This window comes from Apostichopus japonicus, chromosome 1 (assembly GCF_037975245.1).
Source record: "Apostichopus japonicus isolate 1M-3 chromosome 1, ASM3797524v1, whole genome shotgun sequence".
NCBI lineage: Eukaryota > Metazoa > Echinodermata > Holothuroidea > Aspidochirotida > Stichopodidae > Apostichopus > Apostichopus japonicus.
This window is the reverse complement of record NC_092561.1, coordinates 265,677-292,345: the sequence shown is the minus strand read 5'-3', so window position 1 is coordinate 292,345 and position 26,669 is coordinate 265,677. Positions and strand designations below refer to the sequence as shown.

The window sequence follows — 26,669 nt, the reverse complement described above, 5'->3', positions numbered from 1 at the left end:
TACTTTGAATCAGTTTTGCAATGAAAAGAGATCTGAATTCCATAACTGAGCTACTTTGAACTATTTCATCACATGCAGTGTTGTATATTTTGCCCAAAATAGCACGTATTTGCTTAAAATATTCGACCACAACTCCTACAATGTAATAGCATTTGTCCATTTAGTTTTCAGTATCCTTAGCAGCGTGCTCTGTGCATATTAAATTTATATATATATATATATATATATATATATATATATATATATATATATATATATATATATATATATATATATATATATATATATATATATATATATATATATATATATATATATATATATATATATATATATATATATATATATATATATATATATATATATGCTATATTGTTCGGTGGTCATCATTTCCTCATTAGCATGCGCTGGTTTTAACCACTTGGTATTTTATGATATTTGATCTTCTCCGTTAAACAGTTCAAGTGATCACAAGCTACAACACTTAAAGCAAAACAAGTTTATGACTTACCACCAAATTAGTCCATTGATACTTAGAGTAATGAGCGTGTATGTGCATTCAGTGTGTAAGATATGGACCCTCCGTCCTCTCTCTCTCCACCTCTCTCTCCACCTCTCTCTCTATCTGTGGCCTTCCTCGAATCATCGGGGTTAATTTTAAGGTACTTGAAATTAGCGCAATGTAGCTTGAAGCACAGTAAATGGACATGCGATAGGGATAACTGTCATTTTTCTTTAATATTACAGTGGGCTAAAATGGAAAGCCTATAAACCACCACTAATGCGACGAAGTAATGAGGGCTGTATGAAGTCAGATTTTGTTTGTTTTGCTATGCTGGAAATGCAGCTATGTTTTGAGTTTGCAACCAGACGAGATGTTATTCATATGTTTTGGGTCGGAGTTAACATGCAGAAAATACGGTAAACATTACATCATTTACTTGTTATGCATTTGGTAGAAGAGGGTAGGGCAATTGATAATTTCCCAACATGAACGTAAAGATATTAACTTTGGCTATTCACATGTGATTAGCAGCTCATTGCGATTTTGTAACTTTCTTCACGAGAAGTTGAAAGACTTTTTCAAGAGCATGTATTGGCGAGGTTACCGTTTAAGTTTCGCCGATACATGTATGTATTTGTCGCAGCTTTCTCAAAGTTATCAAATCTTTACAAAGAGATAAGAAAAAATAATGAATGAATGAATAAAGATGTCTTTTTTTTTAGACTATAAAATGAAAGAAAAAAGCATCGCTTGATGGAATCAAACCTAAATGAGAACTGCCTTGCTCAGCTTATTCTACACTGGTTACTACCTCCAACATCTTTCAATACCTGTCAGTTAGATTCTCAAAATAAAATGTGAAACAAATCTGCTTAAAACTTTAAGTTTATGACTTTATGACCATTTATTTAATATCTAGCATATTTCTTGGTCACTATAATAGAGCAGTAGTGTTTCGTAAACCCAGCCTAATGTCACATCTATGATTAAAATAGTTACGTTACGGTACTGCAGTCGAGCTTTCTGAATGAATATTCTTGGAAATAAATTAATTATTACTATACTTAACGTGATATCCAGGTGAATTGTATGATTTCTCTCCGAATCTAACCAGAGCATTATGTTTAAGAAGAAGTTCAAACATTTACAATATTCGTTTGTTGTCCTTACAACTGAACAACTCCTTCAGATGTTTCTGGAACTGCGTAATATCAATTCTCTTGTAGAAGGAAATACAAAACTTTTTGTTTATGAGAAGAAACATCTTTCACAAGCCTTTTCCAGTTTACGATACACATATACGTATTCATAGGCACTCTTGTCCGTCGCTTACAGCGCGATCTCTGAAACAGCACAAGCACAGCAAGATGGCACCGATATCCAGTCCCACCTCAAACCGGATGGCACGTCACTGTCAACTAAGTAGGCCATTACCCATGTTGTCTTTTGTACACATAGGGAGTGATATCTGAAGAGAAAATAAAATTGCAAAAATAGTACTACAATCTACCAACAACGGTTATGTTCATTTATTTTTGATAAGCTGTGTTCGCAAAGTTTCCTTCCACTGCCTTTGGCCATTGCTTCTGTGAACGCAGTCGTTGTTGTTTAATGTCATGTAATGTCAAATATCCCTTTGAGAAAGTTAAGAAATGACTATGTTCTTTAGAAAATTGTGATATAAACTATTGGTAAACGATATAAGCCATGCCTGTGTGTTTTGTTTTTCATCTGAACTTTCAGTTTAAACGTGTTTAACTTGTGACTAATCCAGCTGATCTGAGAAATGTTTGCACTATACATGATCACGCTTCCTCCACCCGGTAACACGTGTTTGAGAGAGAGAAAAAACCCATTTCTAACAAAGTTATCCATGCAACCAGGGGCGGCGATCTGTTTCAAATATTGGGGGGGGACATTTGCTTGGATGCAGGCGAATTACTATCAAAGCGGAGCGCCACCATTGGTTGGCGCGCAGCGTACAAGAAAATTTCTGGTTTTGATAGCACCCCAGATCACCGGAAATGGCACTTCTCGGGCTTGAAACCAGATGTACACTTTTGCATGAGAACCAAGTTTTTCCTAATAGTTTTTTTTCATTCATTCATAACCTTTTTTCAAGATTGTCACCAGTCACACATCATGTTCGACCTCATTGCATGTCCTGTGGATCATTGCTTTTGTAGGTAATAACGCCCCACAATACCCGTAAGCCCCACTTTTCAAGGTTTTAAGCCCATTATTTGTTCAGAATTTGAATAATAAATTCACTTCAAAACATACCCATAATGTTGCGCAAAATTTCATCTATGGACAACCAATATAGAAAAAAAAACCTCAACCCCTAACAGACCGGTCAAAATTTCACGAGTAGAGGGAAGTATGATGAAGAATGTTGGTCAAGGAATTTTCGAAAATTCAGACACAGTCAAATTATTGGTGTAAAAATATTAAAACCTCTTATAACGGCAACTATAAAACTTCGATATCATAGAAAATACCCCAAAAAATATGCTCGAGGGGGAGGGCGGTCTCCACCCTTCACCCCCCCCCCTCCCTTGGCTACCGGCACCTGCGGTTAGAAATCTTGTAGGAAACAGGCTAAATGGAAACCCAGTGAACCCATATGGATGTGGATCATACATATGATTGTACGTACTTACACTCATACACAAGAGGCAAACCAAATTTCATTACGGATGCGGTCCGTCTAGAGCTATTCATTTCGAAAAAAAAAAGTAAAAGCTACTTTCGGTCATATATAGTAACAAATTGTGACACGGTTAGACAGGCCCCTTGCGAGGAATTTGCCAAGGGAGGGGCAAAGCTTGTACCCAGACTTTCTAAGCGTAGCGCCACCATAAGTTGGCGCGAAGCGCAAAAGAAAAATTTGGCCGAAAATGCCTCCCAGATCGCTGGAAATGGCACTTCCCAGGCCTTGTAAGTTACATCTAAGCATTTTCTATTTTGAAACTACTAGCGATATCATTAAAAATTACAAAACATATGCTAAAAAAATACTATGCCACCAAATATTGGGAGGGATATTTGATACTATATCCCCCCACCTAAAATATTGGGGGGGACATGTCCCCCCCGTCCCCCCCATGATCGCCGCCCATGCATGCAACGTTCAAAACAAATGTATAATTGGATTGTTGAATGTGTGAAACTTGGAGATGAAGATGCCAGGTTTCTTGCGTGTTCTGGTAATTATTGACATCACACTCCGTAACCATGTAACAAGATAGTTGGGTGCCAGTAGGTAAGATACCTCCGCTCGTCATAGAGATCATTGGTCGTACGTACTTGACGGCAGTAGCTATTTACAATTAGTTTCTATTTCCTATGCTTGGTTTTGATTTCATGTAAACAGCATTCACATATTTCTGTTATCAATAATATAACTTCTTCTGTCATCATATTTGAGTGACCTGTTTGACAACTGTCAAAATATGCACTCGGAAATTAAAACTAGTTAGCGATTATTTGAGCAGTCATAGAAGGTGGGAAAGCGAGCGTGAAGTGACAGGAGAGGTTGATGCATTGCCCATTGAAAGCCATCTTCGACACCTTATTGATATCAGAAACTCCAACGGCACTGCACACGTGGGCAGCGATATAATTTAAGAAGTAACATCAGCTCTGTCCAATTTCTTCTTCTTTTTCCATGATTAATTGTACCCTTCGCCTAACTCTCAAAACTTAGATGAAAAGAGCTTTTTCCTGACGTTTTAGTACATAAATACAGGTGTTACATTCATTATCCTCTGTGTGAAAAAAACCCTCTTGAAATCATGAAAATGCATCACTCTTGGGTATAAATTTAAAGCAAATGTATTATCATCATTTATTTATATGTCATAGAAATGCGTATGATGAACAATTCGCCATCTCTTATATATATCTTTTTCTATATTAGCTCCATGACTGAGCCCAACGCGTCTGGTTTATTTATTTATTGCATTGTTATACCAATGCTGATCCTATTATAGTAAAGTTATCGTATACTATTGGCACTTGTTTCTAATTCACAACAACGTTAAGGACGTCCCCCTGCAGATATTAAATGAAAGCAAAGGGAAAGTACGCCAATTCATCTATAGTGGCACTATGACATCATATATTGATGTAATAGTACAATAGTAAAATGGTTCCTCCCAAATGGAGCAAGATGTTTCCCTTTTCTTCTTACATTTTCAATTAGAGACGTTGTTCGTCTCCTTCATTTGTTCCGAAGATGGCAGTTGTAGTCCTTTCCCTAATTTCTATATATGCCCTATACCAGAACTGTACTCAGTATTAACACTGCATGAGTGTTATCAAAGGGAAGTATGGAGGAAACAGCAGAGGGTAACTAACACCACGATGGGACACATTAAGATCACACATTAACCCCCCAAAAAGGTTGAGATCATTACATTTCAACAGACGAAAGAAATTTACCCCGATGAGATATGTTTACATGGACTTCTATGATCCGTGCATTCCGTCACCCTGAAGTGCTGATTTCCATAAAGTTGAAGTGTTTTGTAATCTATAGTCTCTCCTCTGTTCAGATGAACCCAAGAACTTGTGCTGCTGCAGGTTTCCTTCTGCATTGGCCCACTTCGTTTCCCCTTCAAAACAAAAGGCAAAGTTTATTATAATTAAAAAATATATATATGTTGATACTAGTTGAGACTAGTGTAACACTAGTAGTTGTTACTCGGAGTTTCACGCGTTTTAGCGATCATCAGACAACAGCACAACATATATTCTGCTCTGTCCACTGGACATAGAGCACTCTGCGCCAAGATAGACGCCAACCAACCAACTCTCTCTCCACCTCTCTCTCTCTCTCTCTCTATATATATATATATATAGACCGTACATTCGGAAGCAACTTTACAATGTCTGCGAAACCAATTTTGAAAAGCAAGTCTTAGAACCTCACTACACTGTGTAGGTCTCTGATAAAACTGAGCTGATGAAAAATATGTGACTATTATAGGAACTTTTGGGACATCAAGTAACAGTTGAATTTGATACAAACCCAAACTGAAATAGTGCCTTTAGCCAGATTCGTGTAAAATTCCTCTATAACATGTTTCGCTTTAAAAAAGAGACCAAACGGAGTTGTGTGGTAACATTTTTTTCATTGGAGTAGCGGAAATGTCTTCCTTCAGCCCTATTATTATAGTGATACAATCTATAACATCAGATAAAGACAGGCCCGCAGCCAGGAATTCCGAGTTGGAGGAGCATCACCAGTTTAAGCAGGGGCACCAACAATGTAAGGATGGCACAATAATCGTGTCCTGCATCCTGTGATTGTTGTTGTAATCATGGTGGTGGCTCAGCTGGATGATGGACACAGAAGCCGACACAGCCCTACACCCTGTGTCCCGGCCTGTCTACGCACCTGCATACATCATTAATCTGTATGTGATGAGCTATTAATCGAATCGTTGGATCACTTGACTGTATTACAGGGGTATTTAGTGGCTACCGAGGAAATCATTATCGCTTTTTTGGCACAATGCGTTCCTACATTTTTGTTTTTCCAGAATATTCTTATTTTGTTGGTTGTAAATGTTGATAATGCTGTGACATTAAGAAAATAATATCTCTACATTTGCTTCCGAATATAAATATATACAGTATACAATTTTTTTTTTGGATCATGGGTACAGCTTACTGCATGGTTTTCAGATCCTAAGCTCACCAGAAAAGTACTTTATTGAAAATTTAGAGTAAGGATTCCTAAGAAACTACCTCTAACTCATTTGATGTGTCGCGTTGTCAGTTTAAACTGATTTTTCTTGAAACTTTCTGGTAAAATTCAGTTATTGGCATTATGTTGGGACTTTGCCTTCCTAATGTGGCCTTTCTATTATAACAGTAACCTCCTAAGAATTATATTATCACGGACAATCTTTAGCACAAATACTTAGGTATTGAATAAGGGCGTAATAGTCGTTTGTCAACAATCATTTCTAGGGTTTCAAGTTTAACTCTGTCAATCTCGCATCAATTTCCTCTAATTGAACAAGATCAGTCCTTTGCACGACATACGTTAGTAGTTAAGTTTACATTCTATTTTTAAACATACAGATCATTATGCGGTCCATACAAATGATTCATCGAACAAAACAAATGACATCAAACAAACTCATAAACAAGACCTCTTGCATAATACTGGCAGCATAGTGGGCCTTCTATGTAACCTCCGGGGTTCTAGAGACCCATTTAGGCAAACCTTGCTCTCACAGCAGACGTAAGAGCATATCAAGTGTAACTTGCCAAACTCGGATAGGAAGTAGTGACGTATGAATCGTCATCTTCCTTCGAAAGATCTCTAAGTGGTTCCGGACACGAGTGTTGTTCATTTTGAAGTGTACTTACCAATCGATCGCTTGGATAAGATAGCTCCCTCGAATCATCAGGTATGAGATGCTGAAAGTCCGGGTGCTTCGGTGCAAAAATAACTCGGTCGTTTGTTAAAGCCGGATGGTCTATAATACGACGGTAAAATCCTTTGATCTTATCCTCAATTAATTTCTGTTGATGTTCATTTAGAGGTATTTGTTCCACCTCGAGAAGATCCCGTATAAATTCACGTGAAAGGTCTGTAAAACAAATGAAAACATGAGTCAAAGTACCGTATACTTTGAAGTCAACGAGTCAACGAGTCAACGGACAGGAATAAACACATGAACACAATTGTCAAGCTTCCTCATAGTTTATACGGAATGGTGGCATGCCCTAGTAAACTGATTAAAAATTTAGTTAATTGTTAAAAGATCCTATATATTCGCATTGCCAATGTCAGTATGGCCCAACAACTCTTAATGAACAAATAAATGGATACACCACAAAAGGTTAGACAATGACAAAGAATTCGGACGTCCATATGGGTCAAAAGAAATTACAGCCCCAACGGAGTTCTAACACCCCGCGGAGGCCCGGGTTCCTACTGGTCTATGGACAATATGATAAAGTGGTTTGAAACCAGTAAGGAAAGTGGTAATTTGACTGTAGGCATCGCCCTTTATCAGACATCCTCCTCCTGCGTGTGACGTTGTTTGTTTGTTTTTTTTTCCTTCTAGAAATCAATAATGATGATTGCAACCCGAAATCAATTGTCATTTGCATTGGTCGTCTCAATTAAGCTTTTGATTGAATACGTGCAACAGATTGTGGTTCTGTGAAGACGGCCTAAGAAAGTAAAGTGATATGTGTGTAAATTTAAACACAAACTTCAATTTTAATTTCATTTTTGTTTGATTTCTCATATGTTTACACAAATGAAAATACAATATAGCAAAACGGTTCGAACTAAACATATGAAGGGCACTAGGAAACAGAGAATACTGTTATCTAAGTTAGTGACCATGTAGAAATAAAAACCAAGTACACACAAATCAATACAATAATGATAAAACAGAGAGTCACAAGAAGTAAATAGATAGGGAAAATAGAAGAGAGAAGGGAGAAGGAAACAGGCCAGAAAGATAGTAAAGACTTAAAGTAGGTAGTCAGAGAACAAACTTTAGAGTCAACTTGCTAACGGGTGATTATTGCGAAGTTCATCCTTGAATTTACTTTTAATAGACTTAAGAGACTTTACAGATTTAACAGACTGAGTTAGGGACTGCCGTAAAAACAATTGTTAAGAAGGAATTGTTCATGCTCTACTGCGTTTCTTTGAATGCATTCCTATAACGAGTAGTCATGGAGTATAATTACAAACATTAGAATGGCTTAAAGCCCGGAATAGCATTCGGTAACTTATTTCTTACAATGATTGTACACAAAACTACAAATACAGTAGGAATGGATCTCTTTTATCATAAACAAATTATTTTCTCTGTATAAGAGGTCAGTAGGATAACGTCTATAGGTTTGTTTGTAAGTACCTTATACTAATCTATTTTTGTAGGATTTGAAGTGGTCTTTAAAATTACATTTTTAGTTGTACCATAAATTTCAAACTTAGCTAAGAGTAAATAAAAGAATAATAGCTTTGAGTTACAATGGCTTCAGAAAGAATTCCCCTTAGGTTGTACAAAATGCCAATATACTTAATAAGGGATTTACAGATATTGTTAATGTGGTTCATCCAATAAAGCTTATCATCAAGTATTAACCCCAAATATTTCGCAATAGACGATTTGCATATTGTAACCCGATTAAAAGGAAAATTATCACGACAAGAGTGACTGCTTTCTGCTGACATGAAAAATGGTGTCATTTATTTTCCCTAAGTGGAAGTTAAGCTTATTATATTCAAACCAACTATTAACATGTCTTGGAGTCTGAGTATAGGCTACTCTTATCGATAAACTGTTTGCAATCATTATCAAACAGGAAAACATTAGTATCATCCGGAAAAAGACAAGTATAGAAACGTTGGGCATCGCTTTGTCTTAGGTGAGGAAGAGCAGGGGTCCCACGACGAATCGTTTGGAGACACCGGTATTAACAATGAAGTAATGAGAGTAAGTACCATTAACATACATACATTGCTTTCTGTTGTGTACATAGCTAGCCATTATATCATATGCCGTACACGAACACCATAGTGATATAACTTCTTTAAAAGCAAAATACAGAGTGATAGACTGTGCCAAAGGCTTTCTTTACGTCATGGAATAAACCTAACCCTTTCCCCCACATCCAGCAGAGAACGAATAGTATTTACAGTTTCTTACAAAACATGGGTCGTTGAGTGACATTCCCTAAAGCCAAATTGGAAATCATAAAAAAATGTTATAATTTGTAAGAAATTGCAAGAGCCTCTTGTCAGTAACAACCTACAGAAGTTTGTTAAAACAAAATATAGGCCCATAGGTTTCGGGGAGAGTAGAGTCACCCTTCTTCAGTAAAGCCATGATTTTGGTAACCTTGAGTGCATCAGGATAATTTCCAATATGAAATTCATTGTTACAGATATGAACAATGGCAGGAACGAGTACATTACAAGCGGACTAGAAAACCCTAGAAGGTATTCCATCCAAATCAGGAGCTTTATTAGGCCTAAGTTCATTGACTTGCTCATAGATTTTATCTGCAGAAAAAGTAAATAGTTCAAGGAACGGAATTTTACCAAGTAATATAAAGGATTAATGGAAGAAGAAAGATTTTTAGCTGAATGTACTACCAATAGAGGAAAAGTATTTGGAGAAAGCCTTTGCAACAACATGATTAGCAATTATTGTTTCATTACCTAAGCATACTTGCGCTATATTTGTCACATCTCACTAAGGAGTTACCACCTCTACTCAGTTAATCATCATTAGTTATTAACTTCCTGAAATTAAAGGACAACAAATTCATTTATGGAATGTAATGTCCGTACATTATCTAAAGTTGCTGTTCTCTGCTTTTGAAATACGTGTCACACTATCCCTTTGGAACGAGAAAATTAGAATTTCATACCGTGTAAAATGAGGTATAACATCCCATTATCCCGAAATATCTTGGTTTTTTGAGGTTTATCAGACGGAGGGGATTCACCAGACACGTCAAAACCGTAATCTGAAAAGCAAAACGAAAATTAAAAAAAAAAAATATTTGGGATGGAGAAGAAATTTGTCATCATTATGTTAATGTGTTTTTGTACTGTTACATTGCACATTCTGCATAACTTCAACATTGTCCTTTAAACCTATAACACATATAGATTGATAGCCAAATTTGTCAGCACGTTAGGTGAATTAAAGCAGCTGTTTGAGTTACCATTGATAACTGTATCATAACTTCGATTGTAGTAGCCCATGACGATGCAGTCCAGTTTCTTAACTAATCAAATTTCATTGCCAATGGTGAAGTAAATGTCGAAAATATCTAAAAATTTCCAATACGCTGCTGAAATCTGTTTCTTTGCTTATATTAAAAGAGTCTGGTTGAAACTCAATGGATTTATTAGCTGCCCCCCCCCCTTTTCTCTCTCTCTCATTAGTCTTCATTTGGTGGAGAAATCAGGATGTCTTAGTGTGATGAATTAGATTCTTATTTGAGTGATACTCGGCATTGTGATATTATTATCTACCGAAAGCGGATTAAGAACCTTTTTGTCATGGCAGAGTTCATTTTCAGATATTGTGAGTAAGTGAACCAAAATAAAATGGTTCCAATATTATAAAGAAAAATATGTTAAGCATCTGTTAACCATTTTAATACCGAAGATTGTCGTGAAAATGATGAATTTATCGGGTACCCTGTAACTATCGCGAGACTTTATAATTTAGGTAAAGTAATCAAATACTCCTCTGAAGAAGGATTTTTTTCTTGTCTCTAATTGATAACCAAATATCTGAATTATTAATTTAAAGATGAACGAGTGCCCTTATCACCACCACTTAATGTTTCTTCACACGTTTGCTCTATGCAATTCTGAAAAGCATACAGCTTTACTTTACGTTGAGAAGTATACAAAAGGAGACCTTTTCCGGTGCGTTGTTTAATTAACATATGCGTATAATGTTATTTACATAATGTTAAAACACTTGTTTCAGGAAAACAATATTTGGGGGGTACATTCAAAATGGAAAACCTCAAAAAAACATTCAATAGGAATAAATTAGTGTTTTATTTCATTCACAAGTTTTTGGTATCAAGAATAATATGACACAAAACACAATACGTGAGTTTATTGTTGACCAAGCTCAGATGACTGCTTTCAATAATATTAAAATTCCCAAAGCTTCGATGTATCATTCTATTTTGTTTCTTTAGACAACGTTGTAATATTGTTAGCGAAATATTGTATAGTTATATTTATAAACACAAACAGACACACATGTGTGTTTTATATTCAGACTGAGGACCCCGTTGTTCTTTTTTGTTTTCATTCTTCAAAATCAACGTACCCTAACCTTAACAATACCATTTAACAACTTCATTCTTCTGAGGACATGGTGATACTTCAAAATGAATTATATAAAGTCTTGTTCAAGTCCTCACTCAAAATACAAAACAGGTGCAGACACAGACACTATTTCCACATACTTCATCGCGATAGTAACATGTACAATCACCCCCATTTCATTTAGCACTCCACATACGTGATAAGATAAAAGTTTCAGTTACCACTTCATCTCCGTAGAAACTCCTTAGTCCGTTAATGTCCTAACATTCATCTAATAGCATTAAACCATGTGACAAACAGTGAATATGTGGGGGACAAAATTAGAATCGTCCATCTATTAAGCCAAACATTGAAAGTCTGAAAATGATAAATACCAAATATAGGTTACCCGTTAACATAGGTCACCAAGGGAAGCAAACTTAGATTTTATCATTTATCTTAAAATTTCTTCGATAAAAGCATTTTCAAAACTAACCCTGCAACTACACAGGTGACACGATATGACTTGCGCCTAGTACTTGATCGATAGCCATGGACATATTCTCTTTTGACATATATCAGCTGTCGCCAGATCTGAGGCTTACGGTAATTGGAGTCACCTACGCATTTCGTTTGGGGTATTTTGGGTCACATTAGAGGCTAGTGTTAGATGCGAGGTGCAAATCCCTGGATACATATTTGAAAAACACCATTTACTTAATTTAAATAACACTTATCGACTTAAATTAACTTTACAGTCGTGGAACACTTAAATTCCACATGAGAGAAGGACCTAACCTTTAGCTAGCCCTAATTTGATAGCTGCTCACCCGCAGAATTTTAAAGAGATTTTCCGAGGGCAGATAAGCTACTTAACAAGTGCATTCTAACAGCATTTATTGGACCGCATAAAGAAGTTAAGTGATCGTTTATCAACAAGTCTGTATGTGCGAATGTGACGTCATCAATTCATACAATGGTTTCGGTTTCTTTGCGATCAAAAAAACACTTGTACCAAAGCGAAGCAATATTTTTGAGACAAGACAAAAAATCGAGTTCAGTTAAAACTTCGATTTCGGAATGCATGGACCGCTAAGCAATATTATCAACTGCATTACTTTTCCAGGCAAAAGGAAATTGAAGACACTTTGTAGAGCAGCAGTTACATAAGAACATTATATATAACTATGACCCACAGTATTTCACAATTGAAATAATGATGGATTTATTTGGATAAAGGTGATCTTTGAAGCTGTTTCCTTTGTTTTTGTTGTACAATATGTCAAAAACATATCGATCATTCCTCAAATTACATATTTTTGTATGATTAGTTTAAATCTTTATGACTCTGCAGAAACATATTAACTTTATCTGAGCTAAATCTAACTGTCTAATGTTACAGCCGATTCACAAAGAGATTACAGTAACCACTGTAAATTTTAAAAACTTGATTGTGATGACAAATCTGATAAATCCGTAGCAAACCCAGTTGTTGGAATTTGTTGGAATTACACATATCCTCAATTCTTACTCTAATCCTAATAGTACATGCTACTGATTTATAGCACGATCCATTTTTAACATTGGTATAAAACTTTAAGATTGACAGTAGAAACTGTGTTCTCTGTGTGTATCGGGTGAATGTTAGTGCGGAAGAATATGTGGCCGAGATGTATACGTCTATGTCGTCATTAAGTCCACTCATTGAAGAATTGTCATGTATGCTTTACATGATTTAGCACTATTGTGTTCATAGTGCACATTTATTTGCATGTGCAGAATGTTGCTTTAAGTACATAAAATACATTAAGTATATAAAACCGAACATTCAGTGGTTCCCTCTCAGAGCTACAATGATCTTCCTAATGGCAATCAGCTTGGGAAATGTGACCCATTACTTAACTCTACCCCTTCCCCTCACCTCCCACCCCTCTTCTATCTTGCTCATAGTATGCAAATAGCATGAAAACTTCTAGGCCACTTTGATGGTTGGGTTCGAATATAGGAACCCAAGGAGAAGAGTCAAGCAGTATCCGCAGTTTATGTTTATCTCTGTAAAAGCGTAAATAGCAGCATATATTCAGTAACCCATGATTCAGTGTATAGTCTAAGACAGTATAAATTAACACGTGCGGTATGAAGTAACACATACTTCAATATGTTTACACACGTCGTACCGGTACACGATGACAACACCGTAGTAAGGTGAAGATGACGCAAAAGTGAGAAAGTAGATTAAATTAATAAAAGACTTGTGCTATCCACATCTGCACATAAAGAGGTCACTGCCTACAAATTTCAGACACATTATACGTTCCATTTAGAGTGACTCCTGTTTTATTTTCGTCTATCTTTGCCTTATAACACTGAAGCAAACTTAAGACTAATCTAATGAGCGCCCCTATATTTAGAATGAGAAACTGCATCATTGCGAGGTATCTCCAAAACCAGAATTAAACAACACTACAAATGAAACAACCAAAAAAATGAATACGTACGTGAACTTTCACTTTTCCAGGGTGAGAATTCATAAGTTGTTTATCGTCGACATAATAGGTAAATTACCAAATGAAAGCTGCTTTTGGTGATCTTTAGAATTTCATGAAAAAAAGTAAGCGATTGCCGATATCAATGCGACCCAACTATATGTGAATGCAGGATATTAGTGTTCCACCCCTTTAAAAGGTCAAAGAACCTTCGAAAGGTCCAATTCATAATTGCAATTATGAAATTATAGTGACGTGGGGTGATGGAAGTTTTGATAATTAAAATAATTAACATAATAAAATAAAGATAATGTCACACATATTGCTTATACAAGCAGCATCCTATCAATGGGTGAGCTATATATAATAACATTAAACAGGAAAGTGCATAATTGTAAGTCATTTAACCAAAGTTAATCATTTTCCTATAGGCATATGCACTGACTGCTTGACTTAATTCGTACCAAAATTATAATGCACATTGAACGACTAATTGCAAAAGGAAAACAAATTCAGCATTTGGGAAACTTGCCGACATACCTTCGTTGCTATTTGAACGTTGTAACATGCACCGCCCTGTTGATATAACAAGAAAAATGAGAATAAATGACTAACACTGACATCAGGTCGAAGGTGTAATACGTATATATGGTAATACTGGTCTTAAATGGATCACTGTATCATACAGTCATCGAATTAAAATCTTAACATATTTTAATAAACGGCAATATGACACTCAAAGAATGTAAGGTTGGTACGTTGTCACGTTTTGCACGCTGTCACCTACATTTGACCTTCCATATGACAAAACAAATACTATAAAAACAAATAATCCCTTATGGGTATACTGACTTACAACAACCCTTTAGGTATCACGAAGTTGTATTAGTATTCACCAAACATATTTTTGTTACTTAAATAGATCAAATGCTATTATGTATATATGATTTAACAATGATTGTCGTTCACTAAACTACCAACCCTTTTATCTTATATAACCAATATAGAAATAATACCTATATATATATATATATATATATATATATATATATATATAAATGAAAATTAGTAATGAGTTGGAAAATCAAGAACAGTGAAAAACTTTCAGCCTCCACCGGGATTCGAACCACGGGCCTTATATATATATATATATATATATCAATAATATATATATATATATAAATATCAATAATATATATATATATATATCAATAATATATATATATATATATATATACAGTGGAATTACGACCTTCCTTACCGGTTTCGAACCTCTGGACATACAATCAGCGTCCATTGCCTAGTGGTTAGGCTGTCCGCATATAAAGCGGAAGTCCCGGGTTCGAATCCCGGTGGAGTGGAGGCTGGAAGTTTTTCACTATTCTGGATTTTCCAACTTTCTACGATTTCGAATATATATGTATATTCATTTGCCTTTGTCTTTTACCTCTATTTCATTTACAAAGTCTGTTCATAGTATCTCTTTTGAGATCCGGCTTTAGGAATCACAAATGATTTCGAGTTGGTTAGCATCATGTTTGATCTCTAGAGTAAGGCAAATATGTCACCAAAACAGAACTAGTATTGTTCGATACAGGTGACAAATGCCTACAGTGGAATTACGACCTTCCTTGCCGGTTTCGAACCTCTGGACATACAATCAGAATCCATAGCCTAGTGGTTAGGGTGTCCGCATATAAAGTGGGATGCCCGGGTTCGAATCCCGGTGGAGGCTGGAAGTTTTTTCACTGCTATGGATTTTCCAACTCACTTCGATTTAAATTATATATAAATATATATAAATATATATATATATATATATATATTTCATTGCTGAGGCTTGTAATGCCCTAATGTGTTCATATTTGCAAGAGTAAATTACGCAATAACATGTGACATTTTTCAGGGGTAACACCAGCTGCTTTTTTTCTAAGCGTGTTATGATTGTAAATCCATGGAAAAACTAAACACCTGCAGACATAGGGTTGTTATTGTACATAGTTCTAGTAATTGATAGCTCAAAATCAACTTTTTGTCATTTTGGGGTCAAAATAAAGAAAGTTAACAATAACAGCTGGATTTGTTGTCAGAGCAATGGAACAGATATAAGGCTGGCTGCGGGGTCGGGTAGAATACCGTCTATGGTAGTGAGAAAACCTTAGTTAAAACCTTAGGATGTATAGTTCTTGAACATAAATGTACATTTAAATACAGAAAATGGTTCATTTTATGTATTCTCAACCCATAAGAACAAAACGAAAAGTATTACATTGCCCAGTTCAGAAAGCATAGGACTTGTACTTCTGAATTTTATGGGTCAAATCTCATTGTACTCAAACTGTCCTTGTTCGTTTAAATTAGGTTTTTCGTTATTGCTTTACAAAGAAATATCTGTTTCATATATGGCCTATAAACATAACGTCCAAATATTTCGTTCGTGTTTGCATATTTCGCAGGCTATACGAAAAGTCTCGTCAGTATTTCATTTGCGACCCAAAAATACCCACTAGGAACGCGAGACAATTTGGGGTTGTGTATTTGATATTTACAGAAAATGGTTGCTAGAGGTAGCATACTCCATCCATATCAATGGAGTTTTCCCAACTTCCCTTTGTAAAAATGCTAAAACAGGCGATCTGTTTAAATATGTTGCAAACAGATGATGAAGAAGAGTCAGTATATGTAATGAAGAAAGTTGGACGATTGAGGCCATTGATACCTTCAATGAACACCATAAGGAAAGAAGTTGACCGGTGATTCCAGTTGAAAAAAAAAAAACCTTTGGGGAAAACGTTGTTAGAGATCATCATAGTCATTGTTCGTAGTGCAGTGAGCATGCATGACTTTCTGTGCTTTCCATGACACTCAAGAATATCTTAAATCAACGTCAAAAAATCGTATTTTGTGCCATTTTGAAAGTTTGGTGAGAAGTGGTTGAATGCAATTGTAGTAAGATCATGCAAGCCCGACCCACCTTGCATAAGGATGCACTCGTTTACCTTAGTCGCATATCGAATGTCTTTAATATAGCCATATGGATCGCCTGTTATCTCATAAACGCATAGTAGGCTGTGTAGTGATTTCACAGCTTACGATTTTGTCTGCTATTTGTTTAATGTTTTATTTTAGAACGATTAACAGAAACATATTCCGCTGTATGAAGTAAACTAATTAAAAATGTGAAGTAACATATACGTAACGAGGCGTAAAGTTTTTTGTGTGTGTTTAAGATCAAAGATTTGTTTACTCAGAGATATGTAACGACTATCTATTTTATTATCGTTCAAATCAACCTTATCAAACCTTCGTTTGTCAAAACATATGAGGCGGTGGGTTTTATTTTTCATATTTCCATCTATTGAAAGTAACTGTCTGTTTTTTATAGCTCCATATTACATATTTTCCAACTTCATTTGAATATCGGCTTTCCTGCCTGAAGACACTGCCCTACAGTGCAGCTCAAATGGAATTATACCCTCTCTACGTCAGTCATGCAACGCAACATACACTTTTATATACCAAAATTATGAGAAATACTTTCAGTTAATAACAATACTCAATAGCATGCTTTGTCGTCATATTGACTGCGAAATCCCATATAAACTTCATGAACATGCAAACACATTTCCTTGAGAGATATTTCTTTGGAATATTACATGTTTATCACACAGAACAGAAAAGATGAACGATTGTAGAAACATCTCTGAGTATAGTCTACTAATCTTTTACCTGAGTTTCATTAATTATATCTTAATTGGACTTTAAAAGTTCAAACGTTTGCCAAATTGAAAGCTGTATTACTTTTTATTTTTTTGTCGATTCGGCAACTTGTTTGTTATTTATTTTGTACCTGTTAGTTGAACATGCTATGAAGAAGTACATACAATTACAACGACTTAGAAGTAAGAAGCAGGTGCTCACAAACCACCCGGTTTACTTTGATAGGTAGGCCTACTATTTCAGGCTCAAGAATTGTCAGAATGATAGCTTTCATCGCTGTTATAGTCATTTAAATTTATTTTATATTATTAAGTAACAGCTGTGAGCCTAAAAATTAGCAACAATAACTCCAATATACGTTCCTTTATGGCAGAATTGCTCAGTTGACCTGCCTTGAAGTTAGGAGAAACATGGATGAAACAGCTTAAATTACACACAAATTCAATATAACTTTTATAGCAAACCATAACGCCATAGATACGTATATATTAATTATACCATGATAGAAAGAAATATGTATACATACAGAGAACTTACCAATTGTAAAGACACTTAGAAGAAAACATAGGCACAAGAGCGAATAAGATGAAAGTGTCACGTGACCTAAGAAATGCTTCATTCTTAAATCCTTCAGCTTCCTGTCTGTAGTCTACCATTCAGTTCCAATTATTATTATTCAAAAGCCGTCTCAGGGATGTTAGACAATAACTGACTTATCAAACCAGAGATTTGTCATATATAGCGTAACGATTTCCGTGGGCGTCTAATGATATGCAAGAAAGTTTTTCCCTCTATCTATCTCTCTCTCCACCTCTCTCACTCACTCAATCTCTCAAGCTCTCTGGTCGACCTTGCTTGCCTGAAACTCTCCAATTAAAAGGAAACTCTTAACTGAAGTAAATTTGTAAATTGCAATCCAAACTAGCCGTATATACGTTGGCAATCATCACTAGTTAGTCAATAATGAAATGATGTTATCTGCTTAATTGAAGAAACACTTTAGAGTAAAAACAATAACGTAGACAGCTCAAGACAAACGATTTCTTTCTTGCTGAGTCGCAGAACAAAAACAATTTTAATATTTCCCTTTCGTTGTCTCGTGGAGGCGCTTTCTTCACCACCGTCTTTTTACAACCACCTTCCAACGACTGCTGACTTAATTTCTCGATGTCGAACACGTAAGTGATGACTCTGTGACACTCATTATCATTTGTAGTCCTTGGTCACATCTGGCGAATACGATTTTTATCACAGACAAATTCGAACATTTTATTATGAATGAAAAGATTAAAGCCGTTCCGAAAAAGGGGGACAATAGATTTAAATGTGCCAATATAGATGTCTGTATATCTCAAATTCTGTCTGATGGAAATGACAAGGCAATTAGACAAAATGCCGTAAAAAGGTCGTGATTGTAATAAAAGTAATTCGTTTCTCAGTACTTGCGCTATCTTTTCGGAAATATGGAACTTACAGTTATGTTCGTAGCATGAATACATAAAACAAATTTTCATTCTTGGTTAAATCTGTATGACATTAAAGTCATATTTTGACTGATTTATATCGAAGCCATGAAACAATGTTTTATCAGTGACAAGGACATGAGAAGCCAGCATCATGATCGATTTGGTCTTATCGAATCAATCCCTAGCTTGAACAGATGACAAAGGATTAACTTCACTGAATTATTTTATGCTAGTAGAATATGACTATCAACACTAACCTTCCTCCATGAACTCATATTTGCACTTATTTGTTGATACCAAGGAAATCACGTTACGATTGCATTGATATTGAGTATATTTCTTTACATGCAGTCATAGCAGTAGCGTTGACATAGTAAAGACCTGTTTAAGAACAGTTCATACCGGGAAATGTACACTGTGTGACCTCATTTTCTAAAGCTAGCAAACATAATATGCGTATGAATTTCATAGTGGTGGCGTACTCTGAATGATTTATTCCAATTTCTGGAGGTATACAAACATTAAACACGATGACTTTCTTTTGAGAAGAATCCACCAAGGAATGAGCATGGCCACTTATATCTCCATCAAGCCCAGAACTCATAAATCGAGACTGTAACAGCGAGATCATGAGGATGGATGGATGGATGGATGGATGGATGGATGGATGGATGGATGGAAGGAGGGATGGATGGATGGATGGATGGATGGATGGATGGATGGATGGATGGATGGATGGATGGATGGATGGATGGATGGATGGATGGATGGATGGATGGATGGATGGATGGATGGATGGATGGATGGATGGAAGGAGGGAAGGATGGATGGATGGATGGATGGATGGATGGATGGATGGATGGATGGATGGATGGATGGATGGATGGATGGATGGATGGATGGATGGATGGATGGATGGATGGATGGATGGATGGATGGATGGATGGATGGATGGATGGATGGATGGATGGATGGATGGATGGATGGATGGATGGATGGATGGATGGATGGATGGATGGATGGATGGATGGATGGATGGATGGATGGATGGATGGATGGATGGATGGATGGATGGATGGATGGATGGATGGATGGATGGATGGATGGATGGATGGATGGATGGATGGATGGATGGATGGATGGATGGATGGATGGATGGATGGATGGATGGATGGATGGATGGATGGATGGATGGATGGATGGATGGATGGATGGATGGATGGATGGATGGATGGATGGATGGATGGATGGATGGATGGATGGATGGATGGATGGATGGATGGATGGATGGATGGATGGATGGATGGATGGATGGATGGATGGATGGATGGATGGATGGATGGATGGATGGATGGATGGATGGATGGATGGATGGATGGATGGATGGATAGATTATATGAAGTTAATTCATGCTCTATCTAAGCGACAGCATGACTCTCTGCCGATGAAAAATTGCTCTTTATGTATTCATGGTCTTCCCCGGTTTTCTAGACTCGATAGGTAGTTAGAACAACATTAACGATATTTTCACATTAATATGTGCATACCCACCTGGGAAGGAAAGACAATAAACGGTGCGTGTTATAAAATAAATTAAAAATCATAGATCAATATATTTTCTTTACGGAATGTTTCAGAAAATTTGTTATTCAATTGATGTTGTAAGATTTCGCTGTTTGTTATGTTGTGCTCAACATTATCAGCCTCCGTTAATTTTATTTCATATGCTCCTACATACGTCAAGGACAATGAAACTGAGGAACATTTGTTTGACTGGCACTAGTTTTGTTTATGAAAAGGATACAGCTACATGATGCAGAGACGAGGTGGTAGGCAGAAGCAGAACCATTCTCTTCCCTACTATTCAAACTGGCGGAGCTGTTGCCTCTTCCGCCCAGTCCCTATACGCCTGTGTAACAGTAATGTGCTTAAATCTTCAAAATATCATACTTTGATTGAAAACTGAATCAATAAACTATTTTTCATTAATGTATAATGAAACCAGCAAGGTTGTCTTATAGGGTACCTAAGGATTTGTTATTACTATATATGTGGACAGACATAACTTTACAATAACAGACATTTATTCACATATCGGGTATTTATTGCTCCATTATTCGCCACATCGTTACAGATCTATATAAAATCAGGTACGCTATATCAAAATTTCTTTTACGACGTTACCCTACAATATCGTATATTTCTATTTATAATGCATATCGATATTCCGCTTTGCTTTTGCGCCGTGGCACCTAGCAGCTCCCACGAGGATTCCCACCATTCCACCCACCCCCCCCCCCCCCAACCGCAACAAGTACTAACATGACTTTCCTCGGTTACCTTACTAATTTTGATCACGAACTAAGCTGTTTTCTGAACTAGTTTGTCTCTGTTTTGATTTTTCAAGCAATTTATGCTTACTTCCTTCTTAATGCATTTTTACTTTCAAAGTCCACCAGATAAGGCACATTACAGCCAATTTGGTGTTGACGTAAAGGGAAATTTAAAGGGGTATGAGATATATTAAATCATTTTAGAAATGAAATGAAAAGGGAGAAAAAAATACGTACCCAAAGTTAAGGCTTGTTATAGTTACTGATTTGATTTTCATTAATCACTGAATACCGATAAGATATTGTTAGCAATTTAAGCCCGACAACGAGATTCCCAATAAAGTTGTTAGCCAGAATTACAGTGCATATGTCAATATCTATACCTTTCACTATCTGCTAACATTCAACATTAACTTAATTTCTCTCAAGTCTGGAAGAACCTAAGTTTATTTTACAAATTGATCCTACAGCCAAAAGTTGTCCACTTCCATTTCATCTCAGACACACACTATAAAACTGACCAACAAATTCTGCAGGTGACTTTACAGCTTCAGATTTTATGTAATTTGTCTTTTTTGTTTTTTTGTATCACTTGATATAAATCACTATAGATATCGTTTTGTTTTAATGTTATATATAAAGGATTGTATAGTTCTTCAATAACTTCATGAAATGTCGTAAAGTAAATACTTTATTTAGTTCATATTTTGTTGTAGATATGAAGTTTACTTGTATGTCGATAAAACAACTTTGCGAATGGAAACTACAGCTTGAAAACGAAACAACTTGACATTTTCTTCTTATCCTTTTCGTTAGGGCAATAAGTGGTCAAGTTCAGGTAAATGGCTTTCCTTCAGTAAAATTCCCATAATTTTAGATAACCGTTCAATATAAATTAGTAGTATGGTGTTGACATATTGATTCTGAGACGTATACTATGGATACTTGAACGGACCCTATATGCCAGTAATATAGTTTGCCGTCTAAAGGCGTTTCGAATATGTAAAAATTACGTTTTCAGATGAGAATATGACAGCAAATATCCCTGACACCTCTTTAACGGAAGGCAGGTAGACTGCGAGGGGTGATAAAGTCATAGTAATTGATGATTGTAGGCAAATGGTATTTGAAGTTTCATCAAAGGGTACGAATAACATATCAATTACCGATTGTCCATGGAGTCACACGCTAGTACCTGTCGTGTTGATTAACTACAGGTATATACAAGAGAAGTGCACGTGACGCTATCTACGGTAGATGGCACTTTATAAATTTCAAAATAGGTTGAGCCCGGAGGACGAGTCATTCAATTAAGAGACAACAATCGTTCATCTTCATCATATGAATAGGTTATTTAATGCCAATGAGAGTATCTGGTTTTACGCTCTTGGTTCATGCGCAACTGATGTAGTTTTACAACTGAATAATGACGTAAAACCAATAAAGTTATGTTTGTGCTATCAAAACAAGCTCTCACGAGATTGAATATTTACACAAGTTTGCAACTCGGATGAAATTTTGTTTTTTCCCTTTCTTTTTTACCTTAAGGAATGATTAAAAGAAAGTCATGTAGGCATCAACGATTAAAGGTCACTAACTTCACTGCACCCAGACATTTTAATGAAACATCACCATGTCACCATCATGTTGAAACTTCAAACATTCTTTCACTTTTGTCCCTCTTTTTTCTCCGATTAAGTAACTTACTTCGCTACTTTGCCATTCCTCATTGCCTTGAATTATTTTGGATGGTCGAAAACCTCAGGAAATGTGTACAACTTTAGACTCCTACAACTTGTCGGTGCAAATACTAATTAACTTCGACGAATTTAAGAGTTGTAATATTTGTTAACTTTGTTTCTTTAATTGATTCATATGTAGTCTAATACTCTACTTTAATAAGGCAGACATATCGAAATGTGTAAACTTTCTACTTTGTGCACAAGAAGATAAAATTGATGTTGTAAACCGAAACCATTTTCTCGAAGACGGCGATTCTCTTGTCGTTAAAAGGCAAGTCTATAATCTTAATCTGCATCAAGCACCGTTTTGCAAGATAATATTCTCAGCTCTCATTTGAACATAAGAGTCATATTTTATAAAGTATGACCCTCGGGGCTACTGCGACTTCCTTTACTTACTATCTCATTTCGAGGCTTACTTGGAAGTCCATCACGTCATATTATGCTCTCGTGGTTTACTTTACATATCTCTAAGTTTCTGATTTTGTTGCTTCACTTATTATTTATAGAAGTTTTCCTTCCTACTTCTATCACAATATGATATTTCCAAACCACTGAATATTTTATGTACCGCTAGAAACGAACTATTGTAATTCATTCCTACTGACGGATTTCCATTTCTCCGGGAGGGATCATAGCAATCACATAATCAAACAACCTTATTACACGGCGTTGTTCGTTTATCTTTGTTGATGCATAGGATGGACAAGGACGAACTAATTAGACCTTATGCATTTCCATCTAATTAGCGGCGATCTAAGTAAAGGTAAAGCTACTTCAAACTCCCTATAGTAGTTCACGACGCATTTCTGTTTTGATCTCTTGTAACATCCACGTAGTTTACTCGAATATGTTGAAATGAAATGACATTGACGTGAAAAACCCTGTACAGATCTAGAACATATTGAGATGATACTAATCATGTGCTAAAACTATTTCTTTATGAATGTACCACGACCTAATAAAATTCATTGTTCTTTGTGCTTCTGTGAATGCTATTTAGTTGGCCGACCATGAAACATTTGCCTTGAAGGGAACACAATTTCACAATGTTACTTTAAAAACCCATCTTAAAGGAATTGTCTGGTGGAAGATTTTGATACATTGTCCTTGTAGTTATTATTTTTCTCTTTTTAACCATATAAAAATTGTCCCCATTCGACGTTTTCTTCTTGTAAGAAATCTGGTTTTCAAATTCACCAGTTTCTCACCAAAAGTACCGTTTTTTCGAACGCTTCAATATGGTGATTGACGTAGTGCAGGCAAATAGGCAAAACAGGCGACTTGAAGTTAGCACTCCCATTTCCGCAGCAAATACACTCTCACTTAATTGTACACGCACAGGTGATTGCCTACTATATATAACGTATATAGCGAACGTATATAGCCTATTGTACCATGCCCAGTTGGTATACGTATAGCGTTGCACACTATATACTCTCACACTCAAACCACAGTTCATAAACTGTTCTTCGAAATCGCAGAAATAAAATTCACGGATCAAATTGACAGTAAAAGGAAACTTGAAAGTATTCGGAACACCAAAAGATGAAACTTGGTGGAATCGATGTCAGAGCAGAATGTAGTACCGAGAAGCTTAGGCTTCGCAGAACTGTCCGATTGTAAACGTTAGAGTAGCCTACATGCGAACATTCTTCGCGTTGGAGCTGGATAGCGCGATTTATAAAGAGCGAAGAGTCAGCTGTTAAAATTTACCTTGTGCTACACAAAGAACACGAAACCACCGATCTACTACATATATGACGGCTTAAGGAGTTTTTGAAAACATATCTAATTTATAAGAAATTTCACCGAAAATTAAGGAAAAAATTAATCTGTATACAAATGCGGTTTTTGTGGTGATTACTGTAGGTACTATACGGAGCGTGGGTTATGTCGCAATCTGCATTAGCGTAGATGACGTCACGTTCTGTACTGTTCAAATCATATTGGAAATATCCATCCTTAACGATTAAAATCGTTTCTCTGTTAAACGCAACATTATCGTTCTCATACTTTTGACAACATGTTTGGAAAATTATTTATCACTTTTTAAGGTAATTTTTTTGGGCCACCAGACAATCCTTTTAATGTCGTGTTCCTAACTCGAGATATGGGTGATCGAGTGAATGTAACAATGGAAGTTTGACTGGATAAACCTCGACTCTTTCAGGAAATGAATTACAGTAGGTAGTCTGTGATGTCATCGTGACAGATCTTTGAGAATATTATGCAGTAGGAATGTTCGCTTCGCTGTCATTTAGAATTGAATCAAAACGTGACTTTTTGGTAGAAATATACACTTATTGTGTGGATAAGTGGGTGACATATGATGAAGACAAACAAAAGCATTACAGAGAAATTGCCATGATGACATCATCATTCTGCTGTTGTCAGAATCTTTTTTAAATTCATATTTTCACCCACCTTTTCCAGAGAATTTCCAGTCTTCTTCTTTGTCTTCTTCTTCATCGTCGCGTCCCATCAAATTCTCCCTACCGCTCTATTTAAAGGTTTTAAAGCCGCCTCCACGCAGCGTACTACCCACTGGTTTCAAGGTGAATGGAAGTCTTACTTGAGAAGTTGTGTGGGTGTAAATAAAACTTCTCTTTCTGAAACAAATATTTTTTTAAATTATTTATTCTTTGCTTGTCCCCAACGGTGCCGAATGATGATCAAACTTTTTACAAGACTCCGTGCGCTATGCAACCATGGTATGATGGCAACCCTTTTAGCTATAGCATCCGTTGCCACTTTGTAATGCGAGTGGACTTTAATCATCTCAGCTGTAAATGAACTGTCTAATTTAATTAATTATTTCAACATAATGTCTAAAGGTGCATAAAAAACATTGCATTGCTACCTTGAATTAATTCGGTGCAGTTGAACTGGGTATCAAATGCTGCATGCAGCTATTATTTTAACTAGATTTACGTGAGTAAAACCGATGAATTCATAGCAATATAACCTTTTAAGCCTGCGTTGTTGGTACTATTATTAATATTTGCTGCTACTTTCTTGCCTATGTAACATGTCATTTACGGCATATTATGCGAGGTAGTTATATTTTGTATGAAGACAGTGGAATGATCAGATATTAAAGGCCGTTGACATATGGCTAACTGCATAGTCAATTCTCAGTATTTTTCATTGTTGACGGCAGCGACATGCTGGGGAATTCGACAATGAAACTTAAACAAATTGGTGACTTTATAATCCACATCACACACAATGTGGCCACGTTTTGGGCATTCCAATTGACAAAGCAAAAACAAAAACAGTACTTGATAATCGCTTTTGACAGTCTCAAAGATTGCAAATCAACGCAAAGAAGTAATTCCTTTTTATTGGATTATGAAGGACGGTTTCTCGCTGCACATGTCAGTAACAAATATGGAACAACTAGGTAACTTTAGATTAGGTAAACTTCTCAAATCTATTTATCGAAGGCAGTTACTATATGATATTTAGTGATACGATCTTTACAGTTATATTTGATTCATAATGTATTAAACATTTAGACTTCCCTATCTTTCATCATCTGCAAATTCATCATGCTTATTTAAAGCAGCACAATAATAGC

The 26,669-nt window shown here is 36.0% G+C and overlaps 1 protein-coding gene across 2 annotated transcripts; it reads right to left on the bottom strand.

Annotated features, from left to right (window-relative positions):
• Positions 1-311: 311 nt before the first annotated feature.
• Positions 312-25,719, bottom strand: LOC139954604 (uncharacterized). 2 transcript variants are annotated; one of them, XM_071977270.1, is made up of 6 exons: positions 25,514-25,719; positions 14,366-14,401; positions 9,929-10,027; positions 6,893-7,116; positions 4,952-5,124; positions 312-1,973 (listed from the first exon to the last, which is right to left on the bottom strand). In XM_071977270.1, exons 1-6 carry the CDS (start codon positions 25,569-25,571, stop codon positions 1,835-1,837), a joined length of 729 nt encoding a protein of 242 aa, XP_071833371.1. In that variant the 5' UTR covers positions 25,572-25,719; the 3' UTR covers positions 312-1,834. The 2 variants fall into 2 exon arrangements, with proteins under 2 accessions (XP_071833371.1, XP_071825770.1); XM_071969669.1 differs by lacking the exon at positions 25,514-25,719 and adding an exon at positions 18,083-18,715 and having other exon boundaries at positions 313-1,973.
• Positions 25,720-26,669: the final 950 nt, after the last annotated feature.

What these genes read in the sequence shown, in the direction of transcription:
- LOC139954604 (XM_071969669.1), bottom strand. Translation starts at nt 18,164, where the DNA reads ATGAAGCATTTCTTAGGTCACGTGACACTTTCATCTTATTCGCTCTTG. An exon ending in CTTATCCAAGCGATCGATTG is followed by an intron (nt 5,125 to 6,892) that starts GTAAGTACACTT and finishes TTTGTTTTGAAG; the next exon opens with GGGAAACGAAGTGGGCCAAT. An exon ending in TGTAAACATATCTCATCGGG is followed by an intron (nt 1,974 to 4,951) that starts GTAAATTTCTTT and finishes TTTTCTCTTCAG; the next exon opens with ATATCACTCCCTATGTGTAC.